Source organism: Cricetulus griseus, chromosome 2 (genome assembly GCF_003668045.3).
Source record: "Cricetulus griseus strain 17A/GY chromosome 2, alternate assembly CriGri-PICRH-1.0, whole genome shotgun sequence".
Classification (NCBI taxonomy): domain Eukaryota; kingdom Metazoa; phylum Chordata; class Mammalia; order Rodentia; family Cricetidae; genus Cricetulus; species Cricetulus griseus.
Window position 1 is genome coordinate 64,814,685 of NC_048595.1, and position 25,914 is coordinate 64,840,598.

The 25,914-nt window shown below is 41.2% G+C and overlaps 1 protein-coding gene across 1 annotated transcript; it reads left to right on the forward strand.

The window, feature by feature from the left end:
* Positions 1–24,651, forward strand: LOC118238165 (FRAS1-related extracellular matrix protein 1-like). The gene is made up of 10 exons (XM_035438679.1): positions 1–282; positions 3,798–3,892; positions 6,147–6,448; positions 8,018–8,214; positions 14,275–14,598; positions 15,923–16,031; positions 18,769–18,893; positions 22,242–22,548; positions 23,153–23,295; positions 24,589–24,651. The coding sequence occupies exons 1-10, from the start codon at positions 1–3 to the stop codon at positions 24,649–24,651; spliced, it is 1,947 nt and encodes a 648-aa protein (XP_035294570.1).
* Positions 24,652–25,914: the final 1,263 nt, after the last annotated feature.

Genomic DNA, 25,914 nt, shown 5'->3' on the forward strand with positions numbered 1-25,914 from the left:
ATGCCTGTGGACAGAACTGGCCTTGGTATCATGAACTCTCCAGGCTGTACTGGGCCCAAGGCCCTGCTGTTCTTGCTGCTCCAGCTGCTTTTGCTGAACCTGGACCTGGCCAGCTCCACCTTCATCAGCATCAACCGGGGCCTGAGGGTGATGAAGGGCAGTTCTGCTTTCCTGTCTGGAGATCATCTAAAGTTTGCCATCCCCAAAGAGAAGGATGCCTGTAGAGTGGAGGTGGTGATGAATGAGCCAATAACCCAGAGGGTTGGGAGACTCACTCCACAGGTAGGTCCCAATTTCACTTCTGTTAAGAAGTGCGTGCGTGTGTGTGTGTGTGTGTGTGTGTGTGTGTGTGTGTGTACCAAGTGTGGGAAGTCGGAAGGCATAGATAAAGGGTTTCTTAAATTTGAAACCAAGGCATGGGAAGGCACAGGCATCATCAAAGTCTGTCACATCATTTCGGGGGTGGGATGGGGAGATGGTAGGGAAATGAGAGGACAGGAGGGAGAGAGAACTGGGATTGGTATGTAAAATAAGATTGTTTTTAATTTAAATAAAAAAAGAAAGGCACAGGCATGGGATCCTTTTGCTTTTCTCAAACAGGTAGAGCATAGTTTTGACTACTTTGAAAACAGTATTTGTGTGTGTGTGTGTGTGTATAGACATGGGCAAGCCACAAACATGCTTGTGGAGGCTAAAGAATAACTTTCAGAAGTCAGTTATCATCTTGAGCCATGGGAATTGAGCAGGTCATTGGGTTTGGTGGCAAATGCCTTTACCCTCTGAGTTATCTTCCCAGCCCTATTTTTGAGTAGTCTCGACTGGATTCATATAATAAGCCTCCCACTGACATGGTTTAATCTGAATCTAGCATATTGCAGGAAGTAAGGGTTAAACTCATACAGATATGTGTATACTTTTCCTTAACAATGCACTGTTACCAATAAACCTTCCTGGTGTTTCTTCTCATTGCAGAGAATTTTCATGTCTTACCAGGTGCCTGGCCCTAGAGTAGTTATTAATCCAGTGGGGGAGGGGAGAATTAAGAAAATTATAGGTTTCTTTGTCCCTTTTTTAGGGGAGGGGGAGAGAGAAGGGAGAAAGAAGGGGGAAAGAGAGATTGAGAAGGAGATATTGATAAAGAGAGAGATAAGAGAGAAAGAGAGACAGGGTTTAGTGAATTGTCACTTGGAGGGTGAGCTGTGACCACCCTTACAAGGTTATTCTGGCCTCAATTTCTTCCACTCATTCCAAGTGAAGCATTCTTGGAGAAGACCTCAAGATTCCTAGGCTGATTTCCTAGTTGGACCCTGTTAATTTTGAGATACAATTAGGTCATATTCAGACCCCACAATGACAAAGATAAATCAAGATGACATTTTCATCATGTAAATATGAGTGTCACAGAGTGAGACCTTCCAGTCATCTTTGTGTCAGACTTTCTCTGATTTTAAGGCAAAGTCTAGTTATCAGGGAGCTAATGTGCCTCAGAGGCAACAAAACACCCAACTAGATTAGGGAATTCTTGACTGTTTGGGAATACCTCCAGCCCTTGTCATCTAGTGTCGGCTGATCATTGGAAAAAAGTCTAATCTGGTACTGACTGCATGTGTGTGTGTTTCTAGGTGTGAATATGACACAGCAAGTGGCTTTGCAGCACCTCAAGTGGACATGTGATCCTTACATTCTAAAATTTATTTCATGGTAGCTCATTAAAACTCCAAGCTTCATTACCAGTTTGTCATGTGTCGTAGATATGCTTACAGAAACATTGTTTCTTCTCCTTTTTTTTTTCTAATTTTAAATTCTGATAATTTCAGTAAAGATAAAATTCCCAGGTAAAGTCTGGTTTGAGGAAAATTCGTGCATGTTTTAAATCCAGAGTGGTTCAGCCCTTCCAGGGATTTATTTATTGTAAGTTTTTGAATTAAGCATGGCTAAGTGCATAGTGCACATGTACACACACACACACACACACACACACACACACACACACACAGCTAAACAAACATTATTCCTTAATAGAGCTTAGCAGTAAGCTGCTAGCTCGGCTTATGTGAATCCATTCCTAGCAAGACTATTGTATTAACAACACCCTGCTGCGTAATGAACAGTTTTGTGGAATTTGCACAGAAATGTTTTGTTTAACATCTGTTCAATTAGTGTTTTCATTTCATTACTGAAGTTTGTCTTAGAACCAACAGGTTCATTCCCATTGCATATTTGGAAAGCCACTTGCATGGGTTCATGCTAGTGCCTTCTGTCTCCATTACCTCCTGAATAGCCACTTAGACAGATCAATGGCAGTGTGCTCTCAGATTCCAGGGAAAGACATCCCCACCCCCAGCACTCCACACCTGGGCCAGAGGAAAACGTTTTTTCTGGGTGGAAAAATCACCTTGGTTTAGTGCTGAGCTTGCTATTTTTGAATCTGAAATACAGCATTAAGAAAACATCTCTAGTTTGAACCACTTCACTGTCATTAAAGTGAGTAATGAGTCAGGAATGTGTGACAATTTAATTATAAATTGTAATTGAAAAGCAGTTGAAGTGGAAAAAAACAAAGCTAGACAGTAATTAGAAAAGGATTTAGCTCTCCTTTGTTTTAGTTAGTAAATTTATGGTCAATCATGGTTGTCGCCTTTTATAAAAGGAAAACATATTAGGAAACAGGGAACAGATGTTTCTTTTAACAAAGCAGATTGTCTCTTTATTACCGTGGCTATTTGTCAATGATATGGGAAGGGCTTCCCTTTATCTTCTTCCTGGTTGTCAATTCAAAAGAGGACTAGAAACTCATTCTTACTAGTGAGAATGTCTTCCCAGGGCGGCCTATGTTGTCTGGAAATGTCTGAGGCTGTTAAAGGTGCCATGAAAGCCACACAGTGATGTGTGGAGGCACACAGGGGTGTTTCTCAGAACTTTGCCACCTTGGTCAGGGCAGGGCAAGATAGTGACTTGGCAGAAATCTTAAAACAAAACAAAAAAACAGGGTCCTAATGTAAAATAGTCATCTCTTTAATGGTTCTGAATGAGGTGACGGGTTAACTATAACTTTATTAAAGGAGAGTAAATTATTTTGATTCTCATCAGTCATTTGGTTTTGTTTCCCCATAACAAAGCAGTCGTTTGCAAGAGCATGAGAAACAACTATAGGTCCTATTTGGCTCTCATCAACTCCCCAGTACACACAGCCAGTATCTCCATCTTTGAACAAAAAGATTTTATTTGAAAAGAAAGAACAAAAGCCACAGAGAACAGCATGTTTGTGGTAAATATACTATCCAGACACAGCAAGACCCCTCAGATTCAGCTGCCATAAGCTCCTGAAGGAGATAAATATTCTTTTAATGAATATCAGATATTTACAAAACATTATAGTTTGTAGATATATAGTTATTTAAAGCTGTGACATCCATTAGTTAGTTTGTTTGACCTGTTTGAGTTATCATAATTTAGATATCAACAAAACAAGACACAACTATAAATAATATGATTTGTGGCCATAGATAGGCACTCCCTCACCCTCTCCCTCTCTTCTTCCCCTCCCTCAGTCCCTTCCTTCCCCCTTCCTCCCCACCCCATTTCTTTTTTTTTCTTTTGAGACAGTCTTACTAGGTAGCCCAAGCTGAGTTTGAGCTCATGGTGATCTTCCTGTATCAGCTTCCCAAGTGCTGTGATTTCAAGTGTGCGTCCCCACAACCAGCTAGAATGTAGTTCTTCATGCAATACTACACAGGGCTAGAGAAGTTAAGCTTAGCACTGGTTTTCTCAGGCATTTCTTTCTTCATGTGAACTAGGTCTTTGATTGCCATTTCCTTCCCAACGAAGTGCAGTATGTTCACAATGGATGCCCTATTCTTGATGAAGATTCCGTGAAGCTTAGGCTTTACAGGTAAGTGGTTCAGAAAGGGTTATTATTATTTCTTTTATTTTATTTTTGCCAGATAGTCATGCTGTGTACTTCTTGGGCATTTTCTGTGACTATGTGTTACCTCGAGGGAGTCATTAGAATCCAGTAAGAAAGTGACCAGCAGAAATTGGAGATGTGAGTGAGTGAGGCAACCATTGCAGCCAAACATCAATTCATTTGTCTCTTCCTCCTTGGCCTTCTAGAGATTACTAACTTCATTTTGTTTCCCTCCAGTCTTGGGCAGAGATTCCCATTACTCCACCTCATTACTTCAGTAGTCCAACCCATTATTGTGGTGAAAATTACAAATATAAGTTCCTTATGAGAATCTGAAGACATTTATTACAAAATTGAATGAAACCCTTCTGTTTGATTGCCAGCTGCTTAGTTATAGGAAGTATGGTATCTTCCATTTCTAAACATTAAATAATACAAGTGTGTTTAAAATCAATTATGAAGTTAAACATAGATTGACCATATAATCCTGTAAAACACTTCCAACCTATATACACAAGAGAAAACCCATGCTTACAAAAGCTTATATGAAATGTTAACAGCGAAGCCTTACTCATAGTAGTTAAAATGTTGAACAAATTGAGCCAGTGAATGGTATAAGTGCATAATAGAATATTAGCGATGAAAACTAATGAAGTCCCCATTTGGACAACATAAATTAACCCTAAAAACATTATGCCAAGTGAAAACAGCCAGTCACAAAAGAACAAGTATTATATGGTTCCATGTATGCAAAATCTCTTAATAGGTAGATCCCTAGAAACAGAAAGTAGATTAGTGGTTGCCAGAAACTGACAGAGGGGTAATTGGGAGCCACTACAGTTGCAACCACCAAAAGAGAGTCACAAACAAAATGCTATGTTCAAATAGTGAAATGGCACCAAGGATTCCCTAGGAAGCTACAACATCAATACGAAGGGGGTGTTTGATCTTTCCAAACTTTAGAGTCGAAGCCAAACCATCTTCAAACAGCTTGCCAAGGAAGGCTAGGAAGCTGGCACATTACGGCTTCTGGACCCTTTGACTTTCTAGCATGTAGGAAGATTGGGAGAGGGCTCATGCAAGGAGGGTTAGAGGAGCTGCCATGCACTTGATCTTGAGGACATTTGAAATAAAGCCTCCAGAAAGGCTGGAGGCAAGGGACCAGAGAGCAGTATATTCCCCCTTAATCTCCCCTTTAACCTCTTTGTCAAGCTTTTTGACTTCTCTCTGCCTTTGTTTCCTCATTGGTGAAAGGGGATGGACAATGCCTATTGCAGGTTCCTATGCAGTTGGGATAAAAGCCTTATTAAAGCATCTGAACCAAAATTTCAAAGGCATTAGTTCAGAGTTGCATCATCAGAGGCACTCATCATTTATTACCTCTGTCACTTCTACAGCATGACAATCCATCTCCAGTTGCCTCTACAAATGCCCCAGAACAGAATCACTGTGGCAGTAACAATTACTCATTTAGTTTACATGGCAAATGCTGAGCTGAACATCCAAATAAGATTTAAAGAACCATCCATTCAGGGCATTTCTGAAGGACAAAAGTTCTTGATACTCAACACTTCTTCACTCCTAAATTGAAACTCAACCCATAAACTATATAGCCCTTAAACTCTTAAATTATGGTAGAAATGGTACTCTGGGGATCTCCGAAGTCATTAGATCTTAGGATGGTTGTTGAGCAGGATTTGGAAGAGAGACAGTTAAGGAGGAAAGTGGCAAGAAAAAGCATTGTTGCAAAGGTAGAGGTAAAACCATGGAAATAGGGAGGCTAAGAGTAGAGGAAGAAATGGAACCAAACTCCAACTGAAGTACACATTTTGTGAAGGACAATTTTTGTTGTTATTATGGTTTGGTCTGGATTTTCTTTGAGATAGGATTTCACTAAATTGCCCAGGCTAGCCTCAAATGCAGTCTTTATCCTAGCTGTCCTCAAACTGGTAATAAAACTGATCAGTGAATTTTATTAAAAAGCCTAGATTGCCTGAAAGGACTCCCTGTCTGAGTATGAGCAGCAGGCCATGGTAAGGTCTTGGGGCATGCTATTAGGACCCCTGGTCTTGCCCCCTGGACTTTGAACTGACACTATGGGAGGGAGTAACTCAGCTGGGAGTAGAGATGCATACATCACCATACCCTGCTCACAAAGGGGAGTCTTTAAGATGAGTGTTCAAGTCTCAGAAGAGTTTGAGCACCAGTGGATATACCCTTTACTCTGTTCTCCCTCCAGATTTACGGAAACAGAGACCTTCATGGAAACCTTTCTCTTGCGAGTCCATCTCGAGGAACCAGACTGTAATATCATCCGTCTGAACAGCAATATTCTGGAAGTGACTGAATTCTATGGCTTATCCCAAGCCATTGACAAGAACCTGCTCCAATTTGATTATGATAGGACAGCCAACCTGGACTGCACCATCAGACTAGACCCAGTGGGGACTCAGCTGCCTGCCCATGGCAAGCTGGTTGTGCTGCACCATAAGCCAGAGGGACCTCGTGGAGATCAGCCACACAGCTTTTTTTCTGAGACCCGTATGTACCTCTTAACAGTTAAGGTTACTAAAACTGACCAAAATGTCTGTAAATGCTCATCTTTCATTATGACAAAGAGATCTACTTAACAAATATAGCTTCTACCTTGTTGAAAATGTTAAGTTAGGGCCAGTGAGACGGCTCAGTAGGTAAAAGCACTTGTCACCAAGCCTGATCTGAGTTTAATGTCTGTAACCCATATGGTGTAAGGAGAGAACCTACAACCTCCAAATTGTCCTCTGTCCTCCAAACTCATACTGTGGCACAAGTTCTTTTTGGATGGACACACACACACACACACACACACACACACACACACACACACACACACCAGTGGAATAGTTTGGTAGGTGGGGACACTGGCCTCCAAGCCTAAATTTGATCATCAGGCCTACATAGTGGGGGGAGAAAACTGATTTCCACAAAATAAATAAAATTAAAATGTAACTAAAAACACATTCAAAAAAAATGTAGGTTCCTAAGGCTGTGAATTTGGAGTCAAAATCAGAAATACCTGGGTTTGCTGTTTGTTTTTTTCCTTTATTAATTTAGTTATCAATGGGTTTAAGACTCTGATAGATGGGAAAAGAGAACAGCCATTCTATAGGGTAAGGACATAGTGTGCTTAGCACAGGCCTGGCCCATTGTAGTGCTCATGAGTTTCCAGCTCTGATTATAACAATGGACAGCAGTGATGAGAGTAATTTGTTCTTTTCTGAGTGAGTGTTACTGGGCTGTGCTTTAGTAATGACTTTAGGTAGCAGCCAGGATTGAAATCCAGGATGTTGTTTGAATTGAATTCCCCTTGTGGAATTTACTTAGTTACTATATTTTACAGGGTTAGTCATACAACCAGTACATTTTTAACACTTCCTATCTGATTCTAGAAACTATGGGAAGACCTAGAAATAGCCATAGTATTACCTGGGATTTTGGACAGAAGCTTACAGCTAAAGTTGAACATTGGTCATGTCAATTTGTCATCACAACCACTGAATTAAGAATTGAGTATCTGTTTCATATATTATGGAAATTCAAGAACCTGAGCATCATTCCCCCAGCAAGAGTGAAAATACAGCTGGGAAAGACAAGAGTCTTTTAGAGACAGCTATGAATTCAAAAACAGACTGGTTCAAGGGGCCAGAGAAAGGTTAAGGGAGGATTTGCTAAAAAGACCAACCAGGGCCAGGGAGGTGGGATTCCTGTGGGTAGACAGTCCTCATGAAGTTGTATAGCATGAAAGGAAACTAGCTGGGCTGTGAATGTCCATGGTGAGCCGCTGTCATATTTGTCAGAGGTATTCAAATACCTCAAACTCTTCTTTATTTTTTTCTCAGCCTGTCTTTTGGTGGGCAAAGACAGATGAGACAAGTGGACAACTGTTTTTTGTTATTTTTTTTTCAGTAAAGGAATTTATTGTCTTTCAGAACAATGACAATCTAGTCAGTGAATAATTGGAAGGTACATGTGTAAGTGTCCTGGGGCAGTGAGTGAAGATATATCCAAGGGAGGAGGATGGGTTTTGGGTTTGTTCAAGTGGCTGTCTCAATGCAGTGCTGTGCATTCCAGAGCTGGGAGCAGGACCGAAGTGCCCAGGTGGAAATTGTGCCCTGGCATTGCAAAACGTGGGAAGCCTGAAAGTGAGCTGTGAGGAGTTCCTGCTAATGGGGCTTCACTACCAACACACGAACCCCCCTTCACCCAACATTGATTATATTGCCATCCAGCTGGATCTCACGGACAGGAGGAGTCAAGCCACATACAAGGTAGAGTTCGGAGTTATGCACTGGCATTCTTAGTTGGTTCACTGTAAGAAAGCAATTCCGTGGAGGTGCCCATGCCGGTGTCTATGCAGAAGAGTTACTGTACTATTGAGGGCACAGCTTCAGGCTTGTGGGTTGTGCCTGGAAGTACTTCAACCAGCAGCTTTGGCATTTAAAATTAGTATTTTGTTTCTTCTGTAGCTCTACACCATGAGGAAGGGACTGGAGCGGTTTGCATGTTACTATTTTCATATATATATATATATATATATATATATATATATATATATAATGTGTGAGTGCAAGCATGCACACACACTGAGTTTTGAACCTGAAACCTTGTGTATGGTAAGAGTGAAGTTGGCCAGACACCTACACCCTGGCCCCTAGCTGGGTCACACACCTACACCCTGGCCCCTAGCTGGGTCACACACCTACACCCTAGCCCCTAGCTGGGTCACACACCTACACCCTAGTCCCTAGCTGGGTCACACACCTACACCCTAGCCCCTAGCTGGGTCACACACCTACACCCTAGCCCCTAGCTAGGTCACTGAGGTTAGGGATTCCCAAAGGCTCCTCCAGCCTGCTATGTCTTCATTTTCCTTGCCCCCATTCTTTCAATTTTTTCACACTGAAATAATGACCCAAAGTGGAGGAAATTTTATGAAATATTTAATATGTTACTTTAATATTCTACATTTTGTTTGGCAAACTGGGGGAATAGTGTCCCTGCGGATGCAGCCCAGGTTTATGCCAGTGTGAGATGATCCAGGGCAACTTTGGGTAAGACCTCCAGTGTTAGTCCATGCCTTCTCATGGGTGCTTCTCTGAGTAAACCCAGTCTAGTGGTGAACATCATTACCCAAGAAGTTGATGACTCCATACATGATTAGAAAATGATGAAACAAGATTACGGAATTTTATGGTTGAGATCTGGAAGTAAAACTTCAATGGCTTCTTGCCAAATAAGCTAGGGAGCTTTTCAAAAGACAGGTTTCCCTGTCTGTAGCTAGTGGTTACTAATGCTGGTGCCCAGATTACCTGGGTTCAGGTATTTATATAAATAGCCATCTGACTTTCACTTTGTGTCTCATTTTCTCCATCCTGAATGAGGGTACTGGAACCTAACTTGTAGTAATTGAGGGATTAAGTGAGACAGTCCCTATAAAGTGCCTGATACAGAGCTTGGCACATGGTAACCATGTGCTTATTACTGCTAAACAGCCACCAACAGAAAGAACTTGTGGTCAGCCAGGTTTGAAACAGTAGTGTAGGCCAGCCTCCTGTTCTTAGTGATGGCCTTGCTATTTATTTATGTATGTATGGTTGTCTTATGGCTGAAGGAATCAAAACTGGATTCCACTGCACTAACACATATTGTCTGTTTGTTACAAAACTCCTTTCATTACCAATGACTTCTTTCCTCCATTAAAAATCTTTTTCTTTCTGTTTGATTTTTCATAATTGTTCCTTCTCTGTGTCAAAGGCTTTATTTGTGCTTTTAGGTCAGTTTCATCATTAGGCTGTCCTTCTAAATGAGCTTCTCAGTTTTTTTCATTTTGACAAGTCATGAAACAGGTTCATTTATAAACATGAGGGCAGTATGCCCATTGAAGAAAACATTAAAAACATGATAAAATAAGAAAACAAAACTGATTTTATTGATAACCATTTTCTTACACTTAGACACACAGTGAGGACCACAGATCCCAGAGTTCATTTCGTTTCATGGTATCAACTTGTCTGGGAAGCTTTGAGACTTGTCCTTTGGTTAGTCTTGTGGCTGTACAGATCATTCTTGCTAACGGATTAAACGCCTACTCACCATAATTTTCTCTCCTACATTAATTAGTAACTTACAATCAGTAGTGGGGATTGCATGGAGGCTCTCATGAGTGCTAGGCAAGAGCTCTATCCACTAAGAGACACCCCCAGCCCAATTTCTTCTATGCTTTTAAAGGTTACTCCCTTTGCGTTATGTCTTTGTAACACCTAAAGTAGTTTTACTGCACAGTGAAGTGTATGCAGTTGTTTTCCTCCATGTAGCCAATCTGCAGAGCTATTTGTTAGAAGTATGTACTTGTTCCCCATGGACCACAGAAAATCCTTCTGCTATATAGATGACCCAGAGGCTAACTTTTTGTTCATTTCCCCCACGTCTTTCATGGCTGGTACCACACCACTCTAAGTCCCACAGCTGTGTGATCTGATACATGACAGGTCTTGGCACCACCCATCTTTAGACTTTCCTTAGCCATTCTTGCCTATGTTTTGGTTCCAGATAAATAATTAAGTAGGTTATATTTACAGCCTCTAAGTTGTTTGGTTTTAATTAGCATTAGGTCCAAACTGAAAATTCTTTAGGGGGAGAGTTGGGGTGTGAGAACTTTGCCATCCTGGGTCTTCTCATATAGAACGACATGCCACTTTCCACTGGACAAGTGTCATTCCAGTGTCTACAGAAAGGAGACATTCCTTTGTGTGAGTCGAGCGCACTTATTAAATCCAGTCCTGAGAAGTTCTTGTGAAACTACCAGGAACAGAATCTTTCCCTGGCATGATGTCTTTTCATTGGTTATTGATGGTAAATGGAAATGCAACTTTTTGGTATAATTTTCTTTTATCTGGCTTCTTTCCTAAATTCAATTATTTTAAGAAATTTTCGATTCTCTGGGCTTCAAAAGACCGTAATTATATCTTTACTAATGATGATAATTTGGGCCTTTCTTTTTCTGTAATTATTCCTTTCACTTCTGCTCTTTTTCCCACTAGTTTGACCAGAACAATACTAAATATAATGTTGCTTGTAGGCATTTTCCTTGTCGGGTAGTCCATCTATTTCAGCTGTACACATTGTCCTTGTCAATGCTTCTTGCCTTGATTCCCTCTATTTGAAAAGAATGTGGCCACTCTAGTCCTTTTTTCACATCATAAATTTGGGTTACACTTTTATTTTCAATCTTTCTATGAATCCCAAGTGTCTTTTATGTGAGGTCCATATGACTGGGTATTTCTTGAAATTTTAAATTTTTTCTTGATTAAGGAAATATAAACTATATCCTAGTAATAATGGATACATGCAGATATTTTTCTGTCATCTTATTTATGTATTCTCGTCAGTAAAAAGGAAATGTTTCCTAGCATGTGCAAAGTCTTGGATTTGATTCGCAGTATAAAACACACATGCACACACGTGTGCGCTTGCACACACACACACACACACCCTGAACACACATCTTACAGAATACAGCATATTTCATTTGACCTAATTTTGCATATTTGAATGTCCTTTCTTTATTTCATATTTTGTTTAGATTTAAAAAGTATTCTAAAGGCAGGAAGTAATCTCTTAGTGTTAAAGTGCTTTTCTAGCATGCACAAGGTATGGGTTGGATCCCCAGCACAAAAAGAAAACAAAGAAATACTTTTTAACTTTTATTAATATTATTAAAAATCCATAGTTGCAGAGGGCTCTTTTGACTCTTTCCTATGCTGGATGAATGTTGTTCTAATAGTCTTTCCTTCTGGGAGTTTCCAGGCCCTATACTGGAAATTTCATTTCTAATGTAAGGTTTATTATTTCTTATATTATTTCTTATACCATCTGTCTTTTAAGTAAGTGCTATTGACATTTGTATCCTTTTTTCTTTTTCTTTTTTGACATTTCAAAGAATGCATTTATTGCTGGGCTGTGGTGGTGCATGCCTTTAATCCCAGTTCTTGGAAGACAGAGGCAGGCCAATCTCCATGAGTTAGAGGCCAGCCTGGTCTACAAAGTGAGTTCCAGAACTGCCAGAGTTGTTACACAGAGAAAACCTGTCTTGGGAAAAAAGAATGTATTTATTTAGATTCAGTTCTACACTTAATTGCCCTCAATGTTGAGTCCTAGTCCTTTAAAACAAAGATTTATCTTTACTGTTATTTTCCAGTGACATGTCATGGGCAGATGTAGTCCTTGTGGTATCTCAGAATACTGCTCCTGGTTGTCACTGTGCTGTGGGGAAAAGAGGACTGACTCCTCTGGTTTTCTTTCAAGTGTCTCTTCTTCCAGATGTTGCTAGACAGTTTCTGAGCCTTCGACTGGTGCTTGGGCTAAGAGATTGAGAGAGGGATTACTGCAGAGGGAGGTCTTACCTGCTTGGGAACTCATAGAAAATGATGTCATGCTCTCTGAGTTTGCCAGATGTTTCAAGCTTCTTTGTTGTCTGGATCAATTTCCTGATTTCTCTGGAAAGCTCCGTCTCAGAGTCTCTCTCTCTCTCTGTCCCTTAAAGGAGGGTTCACTCCTCCCTAGGCTGAGCCAGCTCTTGCAATGTTTCCTACAGTCAATAGAATATTATTTATCTTTCCAGGTTAATGCAGCTAGACTTTTGTCTTCTGAGGGATGGTCCCCATAGGTCAGGATCCAGGATGACCCCAGAGCCAGTCCTCTGCCCCATGTGGCATGGGAGCACTCACATGTCACTGACATACATAAGGACAGGTTAGATCTAAACAAGATTTCTAATTCTTAATCTCTGGATCTTCCCACTTATAAATGGAAATTCTGGACTCCCAAGTATTAAATGAGGATTAGCCACCATTATTCTGCTTCTGGAAATTTTACCTCCTCTGGGGTGGGCCTTGAAGCAGTCCTCTGCCTGCTTGTACCCTGTAAGGCTCTTCAAGGAACAGTCTGTTCTGATGCCTGAGGCGAGGGACATGGTGTTACCCCGGCTTCAGCCTTCATGGGTAGTCAGCATAGCACCCTTCTCCCCAGATAAGTCTTCTCTATTTTTCTTGATATTTTTGTATTCCTATAGTGAATGAGAACATTCCAGAGTCTGCAGCCAACAAACACATATTTTTTTTTAGTATAGCATGTTTTTTTCTTGCTTTTGAAATCCAGTGTCTCTGGGTGTGTGTGTGTGTGTGTGTGTGTGTGTGTGTGTGTGTGTGTGTGTGTACTTCAGTTGAGACTGATACAGGATACCATCTCTCAGTCTTCCAGATAAGAGCAAGTGAAGAAAAACTTGCATGAACATTCTCTCCCTACTCCAGATCTAGTAACTAGAGTTCTGGTGTGTGGGGCAATTGTGATTTTGATCACTGAACATGCTCTGTCAACAGTGGGTCCCATCAATGCCATGACGGCAAAAGTCTACTGCTCTCAGGCTTCTTCCTTCCCATACCCCTCATTGAGACCTCAGTGCCATGCCCTTTTCTGAGTATAGGACATCTCTCACTTGTGGCTTTCTCATTTGGGGAGGATGCATTTCTACTTTCAGCGGTCACTTGTAGTTCCCTTGTTCTGTTAGGCAACAGGACAATCCTCCTTCAGTTGCACAAGTACACAGGGATGAAGACAAGGGCCCTTCTCCCCTGTCTTCTCCTGCCTTCTTTGAAACCACATGGCCTAAGGAGGTTACTGGTGTCTGTGCCAGACACGGCCTGGCCTGGTGCTTTACTTTCATGGTTTCATTCAATACATAGGTATCTAGCGTTTCCATTTATAGGTGAGAGGAGCATGGGATTTAGGAATTGTGGAACTTGTCTAGCATCATACAAATAACAAGTAGTGAAGATGAAAGCACAAGGCTCAGCAGTTAAGAACACTCTGTTCTTACAAAGGACCTGGGTTTGTTCCTACCACTCACATTGCTGCTCACAACCAGTTCCAGGGGATACAATGCCCTCTTCTGTCCTCCATGGGCTCCTGCATGAATGCAATACAAATACTCAGGCGCACACGCACATGCACACGCACACACACAGACACACACAATCACACACATAGTTCTTTCTGATACCAAACAGGTGCTCCATTCCAAATTGTTTGTGCACATTGGAGTGATCAGGAAGCTCCAGACTACCAGTTTTCTAGCTTCCTCCTTGTAATAATTAAGTGAACACCTGAGGCAGTTTCTGGTGGTCATTGGGTGATTCTAATATGTAGCTGGTGGTCACAGCTGGGCCATCCTCTGGGCTGCAGCGTCATTATATACTGTTACATTAACCATGCACATTACAACTTCATTCATGTCATTCTCCCTTCTTTTTATTTTTTCTCTCCTTCAAAAGTCAGAGAGTGCGTGGTTGCCTGTCTCTATTAGAGTTGGCATTCCAAACCAGGCCCCAAGGGCTGCATTCATGGCCATGTTTGTCCTGGAGGTAGATCAATTCATACTGACGCCCCTGACAACCTCAGTTCTGGACTGTGAGGAGGATGAGACCCCCAAACCCTTAATGGTGTTCAACATCACTAAAGCCCCACCCCAGGGCTATGTGACCCACCTGCTAGATCATACCAGACCCATCTCTTCATTCACCTGGAACGATCTAAGTGACATGCAAATTGCCTACCAGCCACCAAACAGCAGCTATCCTGAGCGGAGACATTACAAGGTAAGAAGGAAGGAGGGGAAACGTCTGGCCTGGTGGATTTCAAATAAGTATTTGAAAGTCTGCTTCCATTGACCCTTGGACCTACTAGTATACTCAGTTTCTCAGAGGAGACTTGATTTCTGCAAGTCACAGTGCAGTGCAGTTCAGGGCTGTCTGAAGAGACACTGGTCTGACAGATTGAAGAAAGGTATTTTATCTTGGTGATCAGCATCTTTAGTTCCAGCCCATGGCTGCCATGTTGAAATCCAGGTGGAATGCATGTGACTGTAGCTCTCAGTTGTCTAGAGAAATTAGAAAATCTGCACTGGTGTTATAGTCCTGAGGCCCATGGAAAGGGTAGAGACAGGAGATTGCTGCTAGCCAAGCTCTAGGTTCAGTAAGACACCCTGTCCCAAGGGAATAAGGCAGACAGAGTAGGACACAAAACATCTCCCTCCTCTGGTCTCTGTGCACCCCCAAGCTTGTACCCCTGAAGTGTACATGCTCTACATACACTGTATTCTTACATACACACCCATAAAAATAGTAATAACACTTATGTATATGTTTCAAAATAGCTAGTAGAGAGCATTTGTATGCTCCCTACATTGGGAAACGATACATACAAGAGTTGGTAATACAGATATGCCAATACCCTGATCTGATTAGGGTACAGTGTGCAGATATGTGTGTCTGTATGTATACTATTCCCTACAAATATGTACAATCATGATCAATTAAAGGATTAAAATCATAAACCAAAAATAATACCTAAGAATGAAATGAGTGACTTAACAAATGTAAGTTACTTCCTATAATAAAATAACACCCTTTTCACATGAATGTTTTAGTGAAATGGTTCATAATAGCCCCACACTGGAAATAGTATGACTATATTTAAGTGAGATTTTCAGGAAGGGCAACTGTATAAAGACATAAAACAGATCCTGGCACTTGGTAGGCAGAGTGGTAATGTAGGGGACCAGTACCAGGCATGGGACCTTTGGTGTAATGGAAAAGCTGTTCACTCAGAGATGATTGTGCAACTTGGTAAATTTATGTGCATTTAAAAGGGGTGGTTTATATGATATGATTTTTTCCTCAATTGGTTATAAATTAATTTTAAAGATAGATTTAGATTTAAAACAAGAGAGAACAGCAACACCAAATCAGAATCTGTTTTTTGCTTCGTGTGTGTGTGTGTGTGTGTGTGTGTGTGTGAGAGAGAGAGAGAGAGAGAGAGAGAGAGAGAGAGAGAGAGAGAGAGAGAGTATAGCCCAGATCTGATGGGACTTTAAGCCTGAATTTGTCTACATGTGGCTCATGTGAACTCGTTTGTCTCCAGGTGGAGTTGGAGGTATATGACTTCTTCTTTGAGAGGAGCTCCCCCATCACAGTCCACATCTCCATCAGAACAGCAGACACGAATGCTCCCCGGGTGTCCTGGAATACAGGTGTGGGTGTAGTCCAGAGGGAAATACAAGGTAGTAGATGGGTCAAAAAAATACTTTAATTCCATTTCATCCCTGAGGTAATGGAATCCCAGACAGACCAAGGGCAGCAGACAGTTATCTCTGTCCTGCTTTTTCCTACTAGCTAGTGAGAAACTGAAATCCAGCATCTTTGAATCCTCTGGCTACCTTCCTTCTTGGGGAGAGACACCATAAAAATGGCCCCCTTTCAAAGGAACAGAGTAAGAAAGTGGCTGCTTGTGATACTGGCTGAGAGTAGGACTGAGAAAGAAGAGATCTCTGACTCAAAACTAGCAGAGGAGTGGGAGCCAGGTGCAGCCTGGAACCTGTTGTCCTAGCTTTTGTTGGGTAGCATGGAAACCGAAATAAGTAAATAAGACTTAAGTAGCTTTTTAAAAAAGAAAAAGACTTTATACCGCCACTCAATTCCAAGTAGACTGGGAATGTGATTTATATATTTGGATCAGATGCAAATGAGGAATGCAAATGGATTTTCTTTTCTCACTAATGCCATCAATGGCATTCAAAACACCTTGGAGCAGTGGTATAGGTCATGTTAAGAGGGTTGTATCCTTGTCTGACCAGTTCTAAGCTTAGGCTTATCATTCTGAATATTCGAGGGATAATGAGAGAAATGAAGGACCAAAGTCAAGTAGCAACACTACCTTTGTCTAGATTACTTGTTTTAGTGAGATGGAATCATGTGTGATAGCTACATGATGCTCAGACGCATCAAGGAAGCTTCAGGTCTGTGTCTGGCTGCTGTAGACAGTACAAGCCTCTTTAAAATGAATTTTTACTTGTTATGAACTTGGTATCTGCTATTACTGAAAAGTTAGAGAATGTATTAAAAAGAAGGATAGTTCTTCATTTTCCCACTACACATACTATAATATTATTGCTGTTAGCATTTTGATGTGTCGGTTGACTTTTAGTCTTCTTGGATGTCTCTCTGATGTATCCCAGGATGCCATGCATATGCTGTGCTGTGTGTGCGTATGTCACTTCAAAACCCCTATATCCATCCTCAACACCACCCTGAGAACCCAGGAGGCTTTTCAGCAGCCATGGAGCTCATTGGCATATGCTTGTCTTCCTCTTATCTGAATCCCCCCTCCCTGGCTCTTTCCCTCCCTTTTTACCCCCTTCCTTTTCTTCCCTCCCTCTTCTCACTTCTTCCTTTCTTTTTTTTTTTTTTTTTCAGTCATAGCTGCCTTAGCCCAATTTCCCCAGGAAACAGACTTTGAGGCAGATCCTGTATTGAACCTACCCTGAAAAGGAAGAGTGGAAGGTGGGGTGGGGTGGGGGTCACTAGTCTTCTCTCTGTGTAACAAATACCCAGGACAACCAACTTATGAGGAGGACAGGTTGGCATAGATCTAGAAATCCAGTCCATAATTAGTTGGCCCCATGCTTTGGGGCTGTGATGAGGTAGCACATCATGACAGAAGCTTGTAGGGAAGCAAAGTTGCTCACCTCATGGCCAGGAAGCAACAAGACAGAGGATGGGGAAGGGGCTGAATTCTACAGTCACTTTTAAGGGCATGGTCACAGTGACTTACTATCTACCCCATGTCAGACCTCCTGAAAGCACTATCACCTCTCTTACTATGGCCACCCTGTAGACCAAGACTATAAGATGTGGGCCTTTTGGTGATGTTTCATATTCCAAGCTACAGAAGGTGACAAGGCTGAGCTGGCTGTAGGGAGAGATCCCGACACCTGTACCTCCTGGGCGTGGTCACAGGTATGCAAAGGATAGGATAAAGGAACGAGGTGGAGCCAGGTTCGCTCTTGCTCCGGGTTTAGCCAGCTTTGGGAAGCATCTGAGACCTGACTTCTCGGAGTGCCAAATCTGGTTACTGATTTCCTTGTGTGAATATATATTTCCCAGTAAATTACCAGTTAATAACCTATCTCCGGTTCCATTCTTGTTCCTCTTTATCTGGCCACAACTTTTCAGTAAGATATATGGATTACTCTGTTGTTGTGGTGTCCCCATGAAGCAGACACAACAAGCGTTTCTGAGAAGAGTCTGGTGGATGAGAGAAGAGAGAGCTGTCTGTCAATCCCCGGTTCTACTGAGAGATAAAAATGCCTGATGGCTATGTGGAGCTTCAGCCAGAGACCATGTTTTTCCTATTACCAGTGATAGAAACTACAGACTTCCTCTGGCATACTGAGTCTAAGCAGAGGTTTTGTTTCAACCTTTTAGTTGTATAAATCCATCTCTAATTAGAGTTTACACTAATATACGTTTTATTTCACTAAGTGCCAAGCACTCCACATCTAACATCTAGGTACATCTAACATCTGCCTCTAACATGCCAGATACAGTGGCTCTGTCTAAGGATATAAGGATATGCATTCCCCACCCCATGGGGTTATGTATGTTCTTGTAAGTCATATGCAAAACCCTTTCTAACTCTTGTCCTCTTAAACCATATAGGTATGATTTCTGAGAAGTTCCCTCTGGACTCATTAAAACTAGGAACCTCTGTGAGCCTAACTTCTGCTTTCTCCTTCAGCATTTAGATTCTGATATCATCATGGCTCTTAAGAAATCAGTTGTCAGGTTGAAATTAGAGCCAAGTTTACTAAGAATATTCAAGTTTCATGAAAAGCATTTGAAGATACAACTCTGAGATAGATTTATGAATGAAAACTCATTAACCTTAAGCAGCTACATTGTAGAACATGTTTCTGTATTTCCTTATAGGTCTGAATCTCCTGGAGGGGCAATCTCGGGCCATCACTTGGGAACAGTTTCAGATCGTCGACAATGATGACATTGGTGCTGTGCAATTGGTCACCATTGGTGGCCTGCAGCATGGACGGCTTACAGTAAGAGGTCAATGATTTACCTGTTCAACCCAAAATTGAATTCAGGGACTATTTTCTTCAAAAGTAAATCACATCATGGGACTAGGGAGACAACTCAGTTGGTAGCACACGTCCCAAGCAAGTGTGATGACCTGCGTTCAATCCTCAGAGCTGCATAAAAGTCCTATGTGGTGGTGCATGCTTTTAATCCAGCCCTCAGGCTTCCTAGTCAACTAGCCTAGCCAAATCCACGTGCTCCAGATCCCAGTGACAGATCCTTCTCAAAAGACAAAGTGGAAGGGGCTAGAGAGATGGCCTGGGGGTGGGGTGGGGTAAGAGCACTGGTGCTTGAGGGAGGACCCAGGTTTGATTCCCAGCATTCAACGGTGGCCCACGGCTGCCCTTAACTCCTGTTCCAAGGGATCTGATGCTCTTTTCTGAGCTCCACAGGGACCAGGCACACATGTGGTGAACATACATACATTCAGGCAAAACATTCACACAATAAAAATAAATAATGATAGCCGGGCAGTTGTGGCACATGCCTTTAAACCCAACACTTGGGAGGCAGAGACAGGCAGATCTCTGTGAGTTCAAGGCCAGCCTGGTTTACAGAGCAAGTTCCAGGACAGACTCCAAAGCTACAGAGAAACCCTGTCTTGAAAAACCAAAATAAATAAATATATAAATAAGAATTTAAAAACAACAGCTATAAAAACAAGATGGAAGAAGTTAGACAGGTAACTCAGTTACAAGCACAGGCTGTTCTTCCAGAAGGCCCAAGTTTAACTATCAACATCTATCTGACAGCTCAAAGTCATCTTTACCTTCAGCTCCAGGGACTTCTGACTCCCTCTTTGGGCTTCCACAGGCACCAGGCATGCATGTGGTACATAGATGTATATGCAAGCAAAACCCATGTATACATAACACTTCAAAAAATCTTTAAAAAATAAGGCATCGGGTCCCTGTGGAATGAGAGTTGAGATTGAGCTCTGGCATGTACAGCACCCCGCCACACATACTCATATACATGTAGATGCTTACCTGCATGAGCACACACAGATACACACACATACATATGCATGTGCAAGCACACACACAGCATATTTAACAGGGTATGTATATCAGTTCTTGGATGCCTTCCAAACTGAAATCATTATAGTCAGATGATATGGAGATATTGAAACTCAACTTTCTAAGATGCTTACATCCCTTATGAACTACGTCTTTTACTTGGTCGTTACTCAGACTTCAGGTTTGCTCTATGTGTGTCCCCAGTTGGAGGACAAAATATTTCTGTTTCAGAGAAATACATTGTAAAACAGGGGAAAAAAACTTCTAAAAATGCTTCAACAATAATGATGTTATTATGTTGCTATTAGTGGCCACACTTTAAAAGTTTAAAAGACATGGATTTGTAATGATAAGGATGATAGATAAGAAGGAAGTAGCCCTTATAAAAGTGGTGTTCATGTGATTGTCAAAGGCTGTTCCTTATAATGCCCTAAGAGGATTTAATCCAATTATCCTCTTATTTTGCTTAGTAAAGAAAAGGGAGAACTTACATTTACCATTGCTTGTAATTGGGAAATTCAGAATTGAAAAGAAACGGATTACAGTAAATCCTGCCTAATTCCAGGACAGTGGGAGACAGTTGAAACTGGAGTGCAGCAGTCAGGACCAGGGGTCGGTCCAAAGCCACGCTATTGCAGCAACATCATAACCAGTGGTATTTTCTTTGTGTCTGTGAACCAGGAACCAGTAAAAGATAGAAAGAACAAAAAACAAGGCACAACATATAACTTTGCAGTTCTTAACAAGTTTTCCAGAGGCCCAGTGCAATGACTTGCATTTCTTTTGTAGTAGTCTGTGCAGGAATGAAACTGTTTATTAATGCTATGGAAGTGAAATTGGGATGGTAACCCATGATACAGTGGTGTTCTGGAATCTGAGAGGAGAGAAAGTCATACTCACACTTGTTAATCCTTCACTTTGTGTCAGATGCTGGGTCAACCATTCTATAAGCTTTCGTTCATTTTCCTCACCTCACCCCTATGAAGTAAGATGCTATTATTGTTCCTATTTTACAAACAGACAATTTTGAAAACTCATCTCGCTTAAGGGTGTACACCTAGGAAGTGACTAATGTGGATTTATACCTCTGCTTCAGTCAGGCTCTATCTCTTGTTCTCATAACTTTAGCATGCACTCACCCTCAGGGTGGGCTTAGTCAAACATAGGTTGTTGAGTCCCGTCTCCAGAATTTCTGATTAAGTAGGCTCAGAGCAGAGCCCAAGTAATTGCATTTTTAATAATTTCCCATTTGGTGCTGATGCTGCAGGTTGGAAAGATTGCTTCCCTAGGCACTGCTGCCATGCCATGACAATGACCTGAGAGTTAATCAATATTTATCAGAGGCTTACTGTTGTTGGAGTTCTCTCATGTTGCCATGGGATATCTGCATCCATATTTATTTGTATCTACTTATGTTTGGCAGGATCAGTCAGAGAAATGAAACCAATAGAATGCATATAAATATATAAGGGGAGGGGAGGTTTATTATGGGGAGTGTGTGTGTGTGTGTGTGTGTGTGTGTGTGTGTGTGTGTGTGTGTGTATGGAGACTGAGAAACCTCATGATGCATTTGTGGAAAGAACATGCCAAGAAAAGCCAATCAAGTAATTCAGTCCTAGGCCAGTAGGGTAGTGATTAAATAATTCTCAGTCAAGTCCAAGGTCAAAGCCCTGGGAAACAAGGTGGGTGACTGTCAGAGAGGTGTGAGTCTAAGGTCCAAAGGCCCACAAAGTCTGGGGGTGGAGAGAAGATGACTCAGAGAGGGAGAGGGAGAGAGAGAGAGACAGAGAAACAGAGAGACAGAGAGAGAGAAAGAGAGAATGCTCATCCTTCCTCTCCATTTTTGTCTTCGGACCATAACAGTCAGGTATCTTTTAGTAACTCTAATGTTATTATTTTTCCTGTTTCACAGAGTCTCAAATACTTGTCTCAAGTCCACACAGGTAGTAAGTTGGAGAGCCAGTATTCAACACTAGATGTGGAATCCTGTCACTCACTAAACTGCACAGTTTACACACTGTCCTTGACTTACACTTTTTGTTTTGTTTTTACATTTTTGAGGTGTCATAGGGACTACTCTATGTGTGTTTGAGTTAGAACATTTCTAGTTTGTGATGGTGTATGGGGCATAGCTCCATGGCGAGTTTAGGAGCATCTGTGTTACCATTGCTTCCCATAGCCCACTGTGCTATAGTGATTCCTTCCTCTTCCCCCTTCCTTGATCACTCAGTACCACATCTGCTCTCTTCATCAGAGGGAAAAGGATTTCTCTTCACTGTGGCTGATCTACAGGCTGGAGTTGTTCGCTATCACCATGATGACAGTGACTCTACCAAAGACTTTGTGGCTTTTAGGATATTTGATGGCCAACACAGCAGCCATCACAAGTTTCCCATCAACATCCTGCCTAAAGATGATAGCCCCCCATTCCTCATAACCAATGTTGTTATTGAACTAGAAGAGGGGCAGACTGTCTTGATCCAAGGGTCCATGCTGAGAGCTTCAGACATGGACTCCAGTGATGACTACATCTTCTTTAATATCACCAAGTTCCCACAGGCTGGGGAGATCATGAAGAAGCCAGGGCCAGGACTGATAGGTAAGTTCTAGGCAGGTAAGATAGTTTGAATGGAATTGAATCTTTCTTTAAAAAATTTTGTATTACAGTCAAATTTGTGTAAGGTTAGACACTACATTTATGAAGCAAAATATTATGTTTCCATCTTATGCAGTGAAAACTTAAGACTTATTTTGTCAGCCTACTACCAAAGTTGTACAGCTAGGAAGTTCTGGCACTCAACCTCAAGATGACCATTACATTATTAAAAATTAAATCAGCCAAGAAAGGCAATAGAATAAATAAGTGTGGTGGGAGATATTTGGGAGATATTCTCAATGGCTACTCAAATAGTTTCATTAATATATTTGCTTACATTTCGGTGACAGGAGTTTGACAACATGGATGAAATAAGTAGAATTTTTTAAGTGTATTTGAAATAAAAGCTATTCCTTGGAAATACTTTTTCCATTGTTAATCTCCACATTGAGATAGGGCAATTTTAATCCACTGCTCTACATTTTGTTTAAAGTATTTAATGCAAATCCTTGGCTATAAAGAACACACTATCACAGAAGATGTTGGGAGGTGAGCTCAGTTTCATTGGGCCCCACTGAAATTGTGTGGTATTTTGTGGCCCCATTAGGGTATCCTGTCCCTGGCTTCCTTCAGAGAGACCTGTTCAATGGAATCATTTACTATCGTCACTTTGGTGGAGAAATCTTTGAAGATTCTTTTGAATTTGTCCTGTGGGACAGCCACGAACCTCCAAATCTCTCCATGCCACAGGTGAGAGACCATTTCTGAACACCTTCCCAAAGTTTTATGTGCTCTAAAGAGGTGTTATAAAAAATACATGGCAACAGGTTTCAAGGTTCAAAGTCTGTGAAGCAATGGATTTGGCAAAATTAAGCAAGCCTCCCCCTCCCAGTACTATGCCCACTCTTTCCTAAAGCACTTGGCAAGTTTCTATGTGGCCACTGTTTCTAATGTTGCTTAGCCATAATACATACATAGTTAACCTCACAAATTTGCTCACTTCATAAGGCCCAAGAAGACATGCTTTAAAGATAGTGTTTAAATTACCAAGTCCAGGGTGAGACTTCCTGAGTTTTTCTCCAGTTCTTGACACTAGCTAATCAACCTCCATTCCTCTTTACTTATTTTTCAAGCAAGGGACAGAAACTCAATAACAAAGTTAGTGTAGGAATAGTGACATATTACCTGGAAAACACTGAGTTTTCAGGCACCTGGCAAATACTCAAAAAATAGATTTGTTGTTTTTAGGATCTCAGATCTGACTAGCCCTAGAGGATATAATTTAAGTCTACAGTAAGCAGAAATAAGATGAAGCAAACATTATCACATAGAAATCATAAAAGATGGGATCAACGTAGCACATGAACAACTGTAAAAGTGTGGGGAATAGGGGTTGCATTTCAAAGGGAGCAATTGAAATTAAGTGATTATGGACTTTATACACCATTGTTGCTGGTCATTTTATACCTGCTACCTTCAAAGTTGGCATATTTGTGGATGCAAGCAAATCTCAAACCTGTTCAAGAAAGAATACTTACAGCTTGTGTCCTATTGCCATAATGGATTCCTAGAATGCCACAGCCACTGAAAATAGCCATGGTCCTGTCCTGACCAGCAGAACGTCAACCTGGGACAAGAGAGTTCTGGATAGGGAATGGGGACAACAGACATAGAAAGAATGACCACAAGACAGGATTCTGATCAAGTGGCAAACTTTATTTTTCTCAGGCTAGCTTATATAGTCTGTAGAGCAGGATATGGGAAGGGGTAGAATGGGTTGTTTGTGTACAAGGTGTTAGTGTAGGCAGGATATTAGGAAGCCACAAAGAGGACGTTTGGCAGGATAAAGAGTTCATGAGTAAGAGGTCCAGGAAGGGTTGCCTGGGTGACTGAGCCTGTGGGTGGAGGACTTGGTCAAATTGTTTCTTTTCTTGAACTGAGGTTCTAAGGAGCTGCTATGTAATGGTTAATATACAACTGTGTGGCTGGCCAAGAATGGCCTAGAATCTCATGCCAAGCCCTGAGATCTTTGGCTCCCAACAGGGTGCAAAAGACCAAGTTGTACATCTGTTTGCTGACATGGACATACTAAAGGGGGAGCTCTGAAAGAAGGGTGTCATAGGGCTTGAAACCTGAAGAACTCAGTGATGTCTTTTAGGATAGGGTGGGCAGGGGAGAACTCTAAATTCATCTGCGTTTTTACCAGCAACTCAACTCCTTTTAAAGTAATCACCCCCTCATTTCATCGATGCAGTGTACCTGTCATTTATGGGCTGAGCCTTTTCAGGAGATTGTTCTTGATTGACTAGCTCAGAATGGTAACCATCAGCAAGATATATTTCTAAGTGCTCTGTGCATCTGTTCAAGCTGCCGCTAGAACAGCATGCCATGTTCAGAAGGCTCTATGTCTTCTTGGATGTTGAGATTTCAGGGCATCTTTCTTTTTTTTTTTTTTTTTCTTGTTAAGCATTTTAGAAATCATGTTCTTCACATATAAGAAGAGAAATATATATTATAATATAGATCAATTTAATATAACAATTATTTCTAAATCTGGGTTAATAAATCAGTCTAAATTCTATAGAGCTGGTTATAAATGGTTAAATTCCATATAATTGATGGGTTCTTTTATTATGACTTGTTTTTATTTTTTTGTATGTGATGCATACATAAATTTGTGCATGTATGTTTGTGTGCTTGTGGAGACCAGAAGAGGGCATCAGGTCTCCTAGACCTGGAGATACAGATTTTGTGTGCTACCATGCAGATGCTGGGAATGGAGCCTAGGTCTTACTATTCTGCAAGAATAGTAAGTGCTCTTAACCAGTGAACTATCTATCCAGGCCCGGGATGTTTTTTAATTTGTTTGTTTTGAAGAAAGTCACAATAACACATTTCCCTGCTTCTATGTTCATATATTTATGGGCTAAGGAAGAGAGACAGAGTGGGAAGGCTACAAAATTGCCCTGTCTTTATGTAGCATGTTGTTTAGTTGTTGTATAGATTGTATTTTTTCAGTTGCCTCTGTTCCTCACATACTATTTTACTTGTTTTTCCCCTAAACCATATGGACCATTACTATTTACATCACATTTGCATTATATTAAATATTGCTAGTAATATGAATATAATTTGAAGTACACAAGGGGCTACATGTAGGCTCTATGCAAATAAACCAGCATTGTATATAAGGGACTGGAATATCCACAGATCCACAGTGGGCAGTGGAACTCCTGCACACACTTTTTCTAGCTCAGATTGTGTGTTCACCCCATCTCTACCCAGCACTTGTCTCTGTCATCAGCATTTAAAAGCCATATTGTTCAACAAACGTTTAGTGTATTTTCCTAAAAACTTATACAAAAAGAA

Bases quoted from the DNA above. Each gene is read 5' to 3' on its own strand.
- LOC118238165 (XM_035438679.1), top strand. From the start codon at position 1: ATGCCTGTGGACAGAACTGGCCTTGGTATCATGAACTCTCCAGGCTGT. The intron at 3,893-6,146 runs GTAAGTGGTTCA...TTCTCCCTCCAG, and splicing joins GTGAAGCTTAGGCTTTACAG to ATTTACGGAAACAGAGACCT. The intron at 22,549-23,152 runs GTAAGTTCTAGG...TGGCCCCATTAG, and splicing joins GCCAGGGCCAGGACTGATAG to GGTATCCTGTCCCTGGCTTC.